Below are 10,747 nucleotides of genomic sequence, written 5' to 3'. Positions count from 1 at the left end.
GGACTCCTCGGCGGGGGATCTGATGCCGATGCCGACCTCGCCAGCGACGGACATGCTCAGTCCAGCTGCACCTCAGGACACGTCTCTGTTGTCCAGCCCCCGACCTTCAGGTACGTGTTCTGCTTTTGTTAGTTAATAATAAAAAAAGGAACTGTAAGTCATGATGGTTTCTTTAGGGCCGAATGAAGTGGACATCAGCTCCCCCCTCGTGTACGGGACCCCCAGCTCCCGGGTTGAAGGCACTCCTCGCAGCGGGGTGCGTGGCACGCCAGCCAGACAGCGCCCGGATTTGGGATCTGTCCGGAAGGCCCCACAAGTGGATCTCCACTCTGACCAGGTCAGCGGACGAGCGTAGCATCAGTCGACGTTTAACGTAGCTCAAGTTAACGTGATCGTCGTCTTGTAGCCGAGCGCCGACAACGCAGTCGCCAGCGAACCGAGCGCCGGGCAGAACCTGGTGATTTGGGGGACGGACGTCAATGTTGGGGCGTGCAAAGAGAAGTTCCAGGTACGAACTGGATCATCAGATTAGTCGTTTTCCTTATGGTTTTATTCATTTTTTTATTTTGCATTTCCAGAGGTTTCTGCAAAGATTCATCGATCCGACTTCCACCGAGGACGAGAACGCCGGTCTGGACCTCAACGAGCCGCTGTACATGCAGAAGCTGGAGGAGGTGCAGCCGTCGCCGCCTTTCGGTTTCCAGCCGTGTCTTCAAGTTTTTGAGATTCTTTCCTCCGTTTGTGACCACAGTTGTCGACTTTTTTCAGATCAGTGTGGTCGGGGAGCCGGTCCTGAACGTGAACTGTCGTCACGTGCAGTCCTTTGATGCAGAACTGTACCGCCAGCTCATCTGCTACCCACAGGTGAAGCGTCAAATGAAACGGACGTCCAGGCTTCGTCTGAATTCACTCTTTGACCGTATTTCTGGGTGTCTAAATCTATCATTTTTAAGTCCAAGTGTCCTAGAAATTTCATAGAAGTCTCTACGTTCACTAGATTGACAAATATAGACCACAATGCATTGCGTTTGAACAGATTATCCTTTGAAAAAAGGATTTGAATTATAACATAGTGGATTCATACATTTTTCTTTGTAAAATCTTGATATTTATTGAGGTTTTAATGAATTATATTTGGAGTTAAAATGTAAAAAAATCACTTGCCTGAATCAAATTCAAATCCAGGGCACGAGATAATCTCTAAATCAGGGGACTGCAATCTTTAACGCTAAAAGAGTCATTTGGTTCAGGTTTTTATGGACTAAAACTCATAAATTTTCACTTCAGACTTAAAAAAATAATAAGTTTTTGTGTCCATTTAGCCACTCATTTATAAAATATAGTTTTAAAATGCTTTCTACATCTGAGTTTTATTATATATAACAAATGTAACTTATTTAATTTTGACAGCAGCAGATTCAAGTTCCTTTCAAGTCAGTTTACAAATAAAACAAAGAAAATGTAGGTTGTGCTTTCCTTTCAAAATAAAAGTTCCTTTTAAGTCAGTTTACAAATGAAACATAGAAAATGTAGGTTGTGCTTTTATTTTGAAAAAAAGTTCATTTCAAGTCAGTTTACAAATAAAACATAGAAAATGTAGGTTGTGCTTCTTTTTCAAAATAAAAGTTCCTTCTGAATAAGTTTACAAATAAAACAAAGAAAATATAGGTTGTGCTTCCTTTTCAAAATAAAAGTTCCTTTCAAGTCAGTTTACAAATAAATATTTGCTTTCTTTTTTTTTTTGTAATCTAAATATCTGCTGCCCGGTACCAACTGACCCACAAACTGGTCTCATAATATTTGATAGAACTGCTTTAACCAGTTTTCTAAATACGTTGTTCCTTCCTCGTGTGATGAGAACTTGTTTCCTGTTTCGCAGTGGTTTTCACGAGTGATTCTGTTCCCACAGGAAGTCATCCCGACCTTCGACATGGCCGTCAACGAGCTTTTCTTTGAGCGTTTCCCAGACTCGGTCCTGGAGTACCAGATCCAGGTCCGCCCGTACAACGCCTTAAAAACCAAAAACATGAGAAATCTGAACCCTGAAGGTACGTAGCGCCGCGCGTATGCGCAGACCTCCCCCCATCGGCGTCTGAAAGCCGCCTGTTGCCTCCGCAGACATCGATCAGCTGATCACCCTCGGCGGCATGGTGATCCGCACTTCGCAGCTCATCCCCGAGATGCAGGAGGCGTTCTTCCAGTGCCAGGTGTGCGCCTTCAGCGCCCGCGTGGAGGTGGATCGCGGCCGCATCGCCGAGCCAGCCGTGTGTCGCAACTGCAACAACACCCACAGCATGACGCTGGTGCATAACCGCTCGGTCTTTTCAGACAAGCAGATGGTGAGTTCGGTGACCTGGCAGAGCGCGGCGCCTGATCTCCAAAATGTGTCGGATTGTAATGAGTGTTGAGGTCACGACATCTGTTCGTTTTCGGCGGCTTCAGATCAAAATTCAAGAGTCTCCTGAAGACATGCCCGCCGGTCAGACGCCGCACACCACCATCCTGTACGCCCACAATGATCTAGTGGATAAAGTGCAGCCAGGAGACCGAGTCAACATCACCGGTAGGAGCAGGAAGAGGGAGCTCCTCACTTCTTTATTAGTATTATTCTGCCATCCTCGTCACAAACTCACCAAAATGTGCACCTAGTACTGGTGAAAATGAATTTAGTTATAGTGAACAACCCCCTCCCTGAAGAAATGATGACATCACAGCGGGAGAAACCGTCAAAAACAAAAATAGGGGCCAAAATCTTTTAATGGGGTTTAAAAAAAAACACAATTTACCAACAAATATATTTTGTCAAAATTATACAAATCAGAAATAAGCACAAGATAACATCAGGTCATTAATAACAACAATATAAAATGATCTGGAGGGCCGAATCCGGCCCCCGGGCCTTGACTTTGACAGGTGTTCTACAACCCCTTTCTAATCTTTGTTGACCTTTGACTTTAGGAAAAGGTTGCCATCTTTAATTTAAAAAAAATACTTTCAATACTTTCTACAAATTCCTCCTAACGAGCATCATTGAGAAGCAACACAGGGAAAAAAGTTTGTTTTAAAGGTTGTGCTAACATGGCTAGCTCACAAAAGTAGCATTTATCTTTTCTCATATATTTTTAACAGAATATTTTTATTATTCACGAATCCTCAACTAAAGCTGAATGAAACGATGTGACATGCATTAAGAACATATAACAAAAACCTGCTGTTGCTAAGGAAATCAAAAAAATTACTTTAGCAGATTCTTCTGAAAGTTACATCGATCTGTTCGTCACCTCCAGACGACCAAAAAATAAAATGGTTGCTATGGAGATAAAACAAACAGAAAAGCCGCCATTTTGAAAAATGTTGGAAGTTAGCACCTGCAGTCTATTCAACATGGTTTGCAGTTTTAATTTTCAAGTTATTTCTCTCAAAAAACACTTTTAAGGGAGTAAATGTGAAGTAAAAAATGATCAAATATTCTCTTTTAGTATTTTTAAAATCTTAATGATGGATTTCTATGTAATTAGCTTAAAAAGAGTGAAATTTAAGCCATGAGCGTTGTTGGACGGCTCCGTCGCCGCCCGCCCCGACACACCTCCCACCTCTACACATCCCCGCCTCCCTCGTCGCCAACCTTTGACTCGATCTCTCTCACTAAGAAGCCATTGCACACCCCTGACCCCTCCCCCCTTATGTTTCTGTAAGTCTGATCTGAGGTGTACGTGAAAAATTGATGTTAACACCACGTTTTTCAAAATGGCGGCCTATATCTCCATAGTAACCATTTTAAGTTTGGGTCGCCTGGAGATACCGAACAGACTGACACGAGTTTCAGAAGAATCAGCAAAAGTAAACTTTGGGATTTCCTTAGCAACGGAGGTTATTAGCTAACCACACTCCTGATATTGTCATATCTTACCTTATATCACTTTGTTTAGCCTTTGCTAGAGTTTATGTATTGAACTTTTAAGAGTAATCCGTTAAAAAATGTGCGGGTAACCGAGGAACGCCACTTTTGCGAGCTCACCGCACCCACGCCATACAAAACTACAAGTTCTAATAGCAACATTTTTCCCCCAATTTATTTAAATTGGTGCCCTAGAAGTTAGGATGAGTTTTTATTTGTAGCTGGTACTAACATTTCAATTCAAGATGGCGGCCTCTTGCCAAGGTCAAAGGTCGACCAAACTCCAGAGGTGGTAGTAGATTTTAGCCTGTAGCACGTATGTACAGTTCACTTTAACAAAATTCCAACACTGTTGAAAAAAGTCACCAAATTTCACACTTTGCTACCAAATGGCCCCCAAGCAGTAGGTTGTGTGGCCATCCCATAATAATTTCAAATCTTCCCTTGGACGTGTGTTTTGGTTTTTTATCATGATGTGTGAAGTTTGAAAATGCTGCTCTCCGCAGGCATCTACAGAGCGGTCCCCATGCGCGTCAACCCCCGCCAGAGCAACGTGAGGTCGGTCTACAAGACCCACATCGACGCCATCCACTTCCGCAAGACGGACGAGAAGCGCCTCCACGGCTTGGACGAGGACGCGGAGCAGAAGCTCTTCACGGAGGACCGCGTGCAGACCCTGAAGGAGCTGGCCGCCAAGCCCGACGTCTACGAACGCCTCGCCTCCGCTCTGGCGCCCAGCATCTACGAGCACGAGGACATCAAGAAGGTGAGAGGGAGAACCCGAGAATGGAACTATTGAAATTCCACAAGTCGAGAAAGGAGATGATTGGATGTTTGGTGGGCGTGGGGGCGGGGCCACACTATAATCAGACTGAGCTGAAGGGAAGATTTAAGGAAAAAGCTGTTTTTGTGTCCGAGTTCCAACTAAACCAGCTTTCAGAGGAAACCACTCAATAACTGCGTCATCCGTTTAAATAAATCTCTTTCCCAGAACGTTTTGTAGTTCTGTGTTGATGAAATTAATTTAAATCCTTCGATTCATAAAAGTAGAGATCGATCTAATGCAGAATGGTAAAGTCTGCTAGCTCGATGCTAACGTATAATAGGATTTCCCATTGGACGGCTAATGCTAGCGCTCACTCGACCTCAACATACATTGCTGACTAAATTAACATATTTATAAACTCGCAGGCAGGAATTCTCCAAACTCTTTTAAGGAAATATATGTTAAACTATTTGTGGTCCGCTGTTTCCCAGAAATCTTTGCCAAAAACTAGCGTGCATCGATGCTCACTAGATTAGCTAATATAGACCAGAATGCATTGCGGTTGAACAATTTTGAACAAAAAACGTGTTTTTTTTCTAAACATTTTCACCATCAAACACAGTGGAGTCATAAATAAACGTCGTAAAATGTTCATATTATTTGATTTATAGTCGACATTTGAAAAAACTAAAGAAAAGTCGTGAACATCCTGTCCGAATTGCCTTTAAAATCCAGGCCATGATAGTTTTTTAGTAATTAGAGGTTAGGGAGAGATTTCTGACACAACCACTGGTTTTTGCTCATAATTTCTTCTTCTAGATTAAGGTGTAATGCTATAGCGCCATCGCCATCTAGTGGCCAAACTGAAACGCCCTCCAGGAGAGGCAAGACAATTGTTTCTCCGTTTGAGAATCCATGTTTACAAAATGAACTGTATCAGAGTAATATGAATATCTTCAAACACATGTATAGATTGTTGATGTATTTCTACACAGATGTGTGTAAATATGTAAAACTTAAAATTGAATTGAGTGGATTGAAAGAATCTGGAAAAAGTAAAATCGATTCTGTTAATTACTGACGATAGCAGCCCTTGAGTTTTGTAGAGTTTCTAAGTTTCTCTCCAGAATCTTAGCACCACTTTAGCTCCCATCAGACAACATGGTTAGCATGAGTTTACAAAAGAAACACCTGATAAAACTTTTAACTTCATCTTTATTTAGAAGTTTTCACTTATTTTCTAAGACTTAAGCTTTAAAAATCACTTGATTTTATATTAAAAGCTTTAAAAAACTAAAGAAAATGTGATTATTTCTTTTGTTTTTTTCTTGCAGGGCATCCTCCTGCAGCTGTTCGGCGGCACCCGTAAGGACTTCAGCCAGACCGGTCGTGGAAACTTCCGCGCCGAGGTCAACATCCTCCTGTGCGGAGACCCCGGCACCAGCAAGTCCCAGCTGCTGCAGTACGTCTACAACCTGGTGCCCCGAGGCCAGTACACGTCGGGGAAGGGCTCCAGCGCCGTGGGCCTCACCGCATACGTGATGAAGGACCCGGAGACCCGGCAGCTGGTCCTGCAGACTGGAGCCCTGGTGCTCAGCGACAACGGCATCTGCTGCATTGACGAATTTGACAAGATGAGCGACAACACACGTTCGGTGCTGCACGAGGTGATGGAGCAGCAGACCCTCTCCATCGCCAAGGTACGGCTGCTTTTGCAACGTGTTTGGATGCGTTTGTTCTTCGGGGTGTTATGATCAGAAGCTGTTTACATGTCGTTTTTTTCTTTTCCTCTACAGGCCGGAATCATCTGCCAGCTGAACGCTCGCACTGCTGTGCTGGCAGCTGCGAACCCCGTCGAGTCTCAGTGGAACCCCAAAAAGACCACCATCGAAAACATCCAGCTGCCTCACACGCTGCTGTCCAGGTGAAGCTCCGCCCCTCGCCGCTGACCTTTGAGATACAAGATTAAATAGGAAGAGCATGTGGAAAAAGTTTCTGGAATTACTCAACTAAGTTGACCACTAAAGCAGCAAAAGTAGATCTAGTGTGAGGGTTCACAATTAGTCAGCGGAGTAATGTGGGTTTCTTGTAAAGTGTTTTAATAGTTTTTGTTTTTGTAAAGAAGCGTAAATAAAAGTTGCTAATGGAAATCCTATAAGCTGAATTTGAAGATGTTGAAGATGCTAAAATTTAAAGCTAAAAAAAGGCTGAAGCTAAAAGCTGAAAACGCTAAAGCTAATAGCTAAAAACGCTGAAGCTAATAGCTGAAAACGCTAAAGCTAATAGCTGAAAACGCTAAAGCTAATAGCTGAAAACGCTAAAGCTAATAGCTGAAAACGCTGAAGCTTAAAGCTGAAAACGTTAAGGCCAATAGCTGAAAACGCTAAGGCCAATAGCTGAAAATGCTAAAGCTAATAGCTAAAAACGCTGAAGCCAATAGCTGAAAACATTGAAGCCAATAGCTGAAAACATTGAAGCCAATAGCTGAAAACGCTGAAGCTTAAAGCTGAAAACGTTAAGGCCAATATCTGAAAACATTGAAGCCAATAGCTGAAAACGCTGACGCCAATAATTAAAAACATTGAAGCCAATAGCTGAAAGCGCTGACGCCAATAGTTGAAAACGCTGAAGCTTATAGCTGAAAACGTTTAGGCCAATAACTGAAAACTTTAAAGCCAATAGCTGAAAACGCTGAAACTAATAGCTAAAAACACTAAAGTTGATGGCTGAAAACGCTGTAGGTGATCACTGAAAACGCTTACTCTGATAGCCAGCTAAAATATTAGCTAAATGCCAAATTACTAGTACCTTAAAGAAAAACTTAGATTAGCTAAAACAGCTAGCATGTAGCTGAAAAAAATAGCTAAACTACAATATAGCCTAAAAAATCTGCCAAAAAATACCAAAACAGTCCAAAAAGCTAGCAGAATGCCAATTTTTAAAACTTTAACTTTTTAACGTAATTATGAATAGTAAAAAGGCAGGAATATTATTCCAGAATGAATCAATTTAAACCTTAAATAACTTTCAATATTTGACTATCCATAAAAATATATTTGGTCAAAATTATACAAGTTAAAAATGATGAAAATATAACATCGGGCCATTATTAACAATAAAATAAAATGATCTGGAGGGCCGGATCCGGCCCCCGGGCCTTGACTTTGACACGTGGTTTATAGTGAGGACAAGAGGGGATCACCAACTAACCTTTTAAGTAAATTATCTAGTATGCAGGAAAACAGAAACTAATTACATTTAAATAACATAAAGTCGTCTTCAAAAAATAAATTGTAAACATTATTTAAAGAAGCAAATATAAAGTCCCTGAAAAGAGTTGGCAGTCAGTGGAATGTCCGGATCTTCTCTGCTGATTATTATGAATGGGTTCATCCAATTTAGAAAAGATTTTTTAATGGTATTGGTTGATTACATTCTTAGTAATACCAAAGACCAATGCACCCCTAAAAAAAAAGTGCGGGTAACCATGTTTTAGAGGTAGACATTGGGGTTTAATGTGTACTCTGTGTTGTTGTATAAGCTCTATACTTTATTGTTGTTTACATATGTGCCAAATGTTTGTTTTAGTTTTTACCTGCCTTAAAACAACAGAGGAGATTTGGCTTTTGTGCTACTTCTGGCGTATTTGTGTTCTCGCTCTGCTAAAACATGGACTCATATGGATTGTACTAGTTTAAAACCTCCATGAATGTGGATCTTGTAACGGCCGCGGTTCCACCGTTCCAGGTTTGACTTAATCTTCCTGATGCTGGATCCTCAAGACGAGGCGTACGACCGACGGCTGGCCCACCACCTGGTGTCTCTGTACTACCAGACCGAGGAGCAGATGGAGGAGGAGTTTCTGGACATGGCCGTGTTGAAGGACTACATCGCGTACGCTCGGACCTACATCAGCCCCAGACTGAGCGAGGAAGCCAGCCAGGCCCTCATCGAGGTTTGCTCCAGTCGTTTTCTGTACGGCGAGGTCATCGGGTCAGGTCCCGCTCACGCCGTCGTTCTCCTCAGGCCTACGTCGACATGAGGAAGATCGGCAGCGGGCGCGGGATGGTGTCCGCCTACCCCCGACAGCTGGAGTCGCTGATCCGGCTGGCGGAGGCTCACGCCAAAGTGCGCTTCTCCGAGAAGGTGGAGACCATCGACGTGGAGGAGGCCAAGCGGCTCCACAGAGAGGCCCTCAAGCAGTCGGCCACCGACCCCAGGACAGGGTTTGTGGACATCTCTATCCTCACCACAGGTACGTAAGAGAAGCCCCGCCCCTAAACCCAAAAGGTCATTTAGAGTTCTGATGAAATCATTGGATCTCATCAAGGATGTTCTAGAAGCAGAAGAGTAAAAACTATTGTGAAATCTCAGTTTGAGATCTTGTGGTGGTTTGATTTGGTTTAATTTTTTGTTTGATTTTGTTTGATTTGTTTTTAACTTAATTTTATTTAGTTCATTTTAATTTGATGTATGTTCATTGGGTTTGTTTTGATTTGATTTAAATTTAATTTGGTTTGATTTCATTTGATTTCGTTTTTTTTTGGTTTGGTTTAATTTGGTTTCAGTTTAATTACATTTAGTTTGATTTTAGTTTAATGTGATTTGATGTAGTTTAATCTGATTATTTTTGGTTTGATTTAGTTACATTTGATTTAGTTTGATTTGATTTGATTTTAATTTAATTTAGTTGATTCTGTTTAAGTTTAATGTATGTTTGATTTGATTTTTTTGTTTCATTTTGTTTGAATTTTTTTAATTTGATTTTATTTAGTTTAATCTGGTTTCATGTAGTTTAATCTAATTTAATTTAGTTTGATTTGGTCTGATTTAGTTTAATTTGATTTAGTTTATTTTAATTTGATTTGGTTTAGGTTAAATTTGATTTAGTTTGATTTGACTTAAATCTATTTGTTTTTATTATTATTATTTAATATGATTTAGTTCAATTTGGTTTGGTTTGATTTAATTTGATTTTATTTCATTTCATTTGGTTTGGTTTCAGTTTAATTTAATTTATTTTGATTTAGTTTGATTAGATTTGGTTTAGGTTCAATTTGTTTTAGTTTGATTTGACTTAAATCTATTTGTTTTTATTATTATTATTTAATATGATTTGGTTCAATTTGGTTTGATTTAGTTTGATTTGATTTAGTTTGATTTATTGGAACAAATGTGGTGAGTTTCTTCTCTATCTCTGGTTCCAGGCATGAGCGCCACCGCTCGCAAACGGAAGGAAGAAGTCGCCCAAGCCCTGAAAAAGCTGATCCAAGCCAAAGGAAAGACGCCGGCGATGAAATACCAGCAGCTGCTGGAAGACCTCCGAGGACAATCTGAAACCGTGAGAATCTCCTTTCATCTCTGCAGACACTTTTGAGACCTTCTTAGTTTGGGTTAACAAGAAAAGCGCTTGTGCTTTTACTTTTGAAACATTTTGTTTGTCACTTCCTGTGACCGCTTCCTCCTCTGTCCTCCGGTTTCAGGCCGTCACCAAGGAGCTTTTCGACGAGGCTCTGCGCGCTCTGGCAGACGAGGATTATTTGACCGTCACCGGGAAGACCGTCCGGCTGCTGGCTTGAGGATCAATCTGCTGCCATGTACAGTCCTGGATCATTCATCCAGACCCAGTCCGGTTCCTCCGGCAGCATGTAAAGAGAGTTTGTATCATAATGTTTTCTGAGGATTGTTTTCATTAATGTGAAGATCTGGAATCCTGATGGCGTTTAGGACAGTTCTATTGTTAGTATTTAACTGTTTATTTTGCTTCTTTTCTGCTTCTTTGTATTGAGCTGAGGCTGCTTTGTCCCAAAACGCCACATTAATGTCTGCTTAAGATTACAGCAGAAGATTGTAGTTGTGGAATGCATGCTAAAAAAAAATTAAAAAAATTCACTGACTTCTGTCTGTTTGTTTTATTTTTTATTTTTTTGTAAATTCGACTCCTTTTGTTTTAAATGATAAAACCTTAAAGGTTCTTCAATGTAATCACTTAATCTTTTATTTTTGTCTCAAAACTTGTGATTTCTCCTTTTTATATAAATTATTGACATTTGTTCTCCAACATAAAACGTTTTTCTTCTTAG

General features: G+C 41.0%; 1 protein-coding gene across 1 annotated transcript in view; it reads left to right on the top strand.

Moving 5' to 3' along the window:
- The window catches only part of mcm4 (minichromosome maintenance complex component 4), a gene marked incomplete in the record, with an annotated part of 11,771 nt that extends 1,211 nt beyond the window's left edge, over positions 1-10,560 (top strand). The window contains 15 exon segments of the mRNA XM_024273396.2: positions 1-110; positions 177-337; positions 407-508; positions 579-674; positions 769-864; positions 1,910-2,048; positions 2,119-2,339; positions 2,443-2,563; positions 4,405-4,664; positions 5,999-6,364; positions 6,461-6,588; positions 8,412-8,619; positions 8,691-8,919; positions 9,872-10,005; positions 10,148-10,560. Coding sequence (XP_024129164.1) covers positions 1-110; positions 177-337; positions 407-508; positions 579-674; positions 769-864; positions 1,910-2,048; positions 2,119-2,339; positions 2,443-2,563; positions 4,405-4,664; positions 5,999-6,364; positions 6,461-6,588; positions 8,412-8,619; positions 8,691-8,919; positions 9,872-10,005; positions 10,148-10,243 — 2,467 coding nt within the window.
- Positions 10,561-10,747: the final 187 nt, after the last annotated feature.

Source organism: Oryzias melastigma, linkage group LG17 (assembly GCF_002922805.2).
Source record: "Oryzias melastigma strain HK-1 linkage group LG17, ASM292280v2, whole genome shotgun sequence".
Taxonomy (NCBI): Eukaryota; Metazoa; Chordata; class Actinopteri; order Beloniformes; family Adrianichthyidae; genus Oryzias; species Oryzias melastigma.
This window is presented reverse-complemented; position numbering and strand designations above follow the sequence as displayed.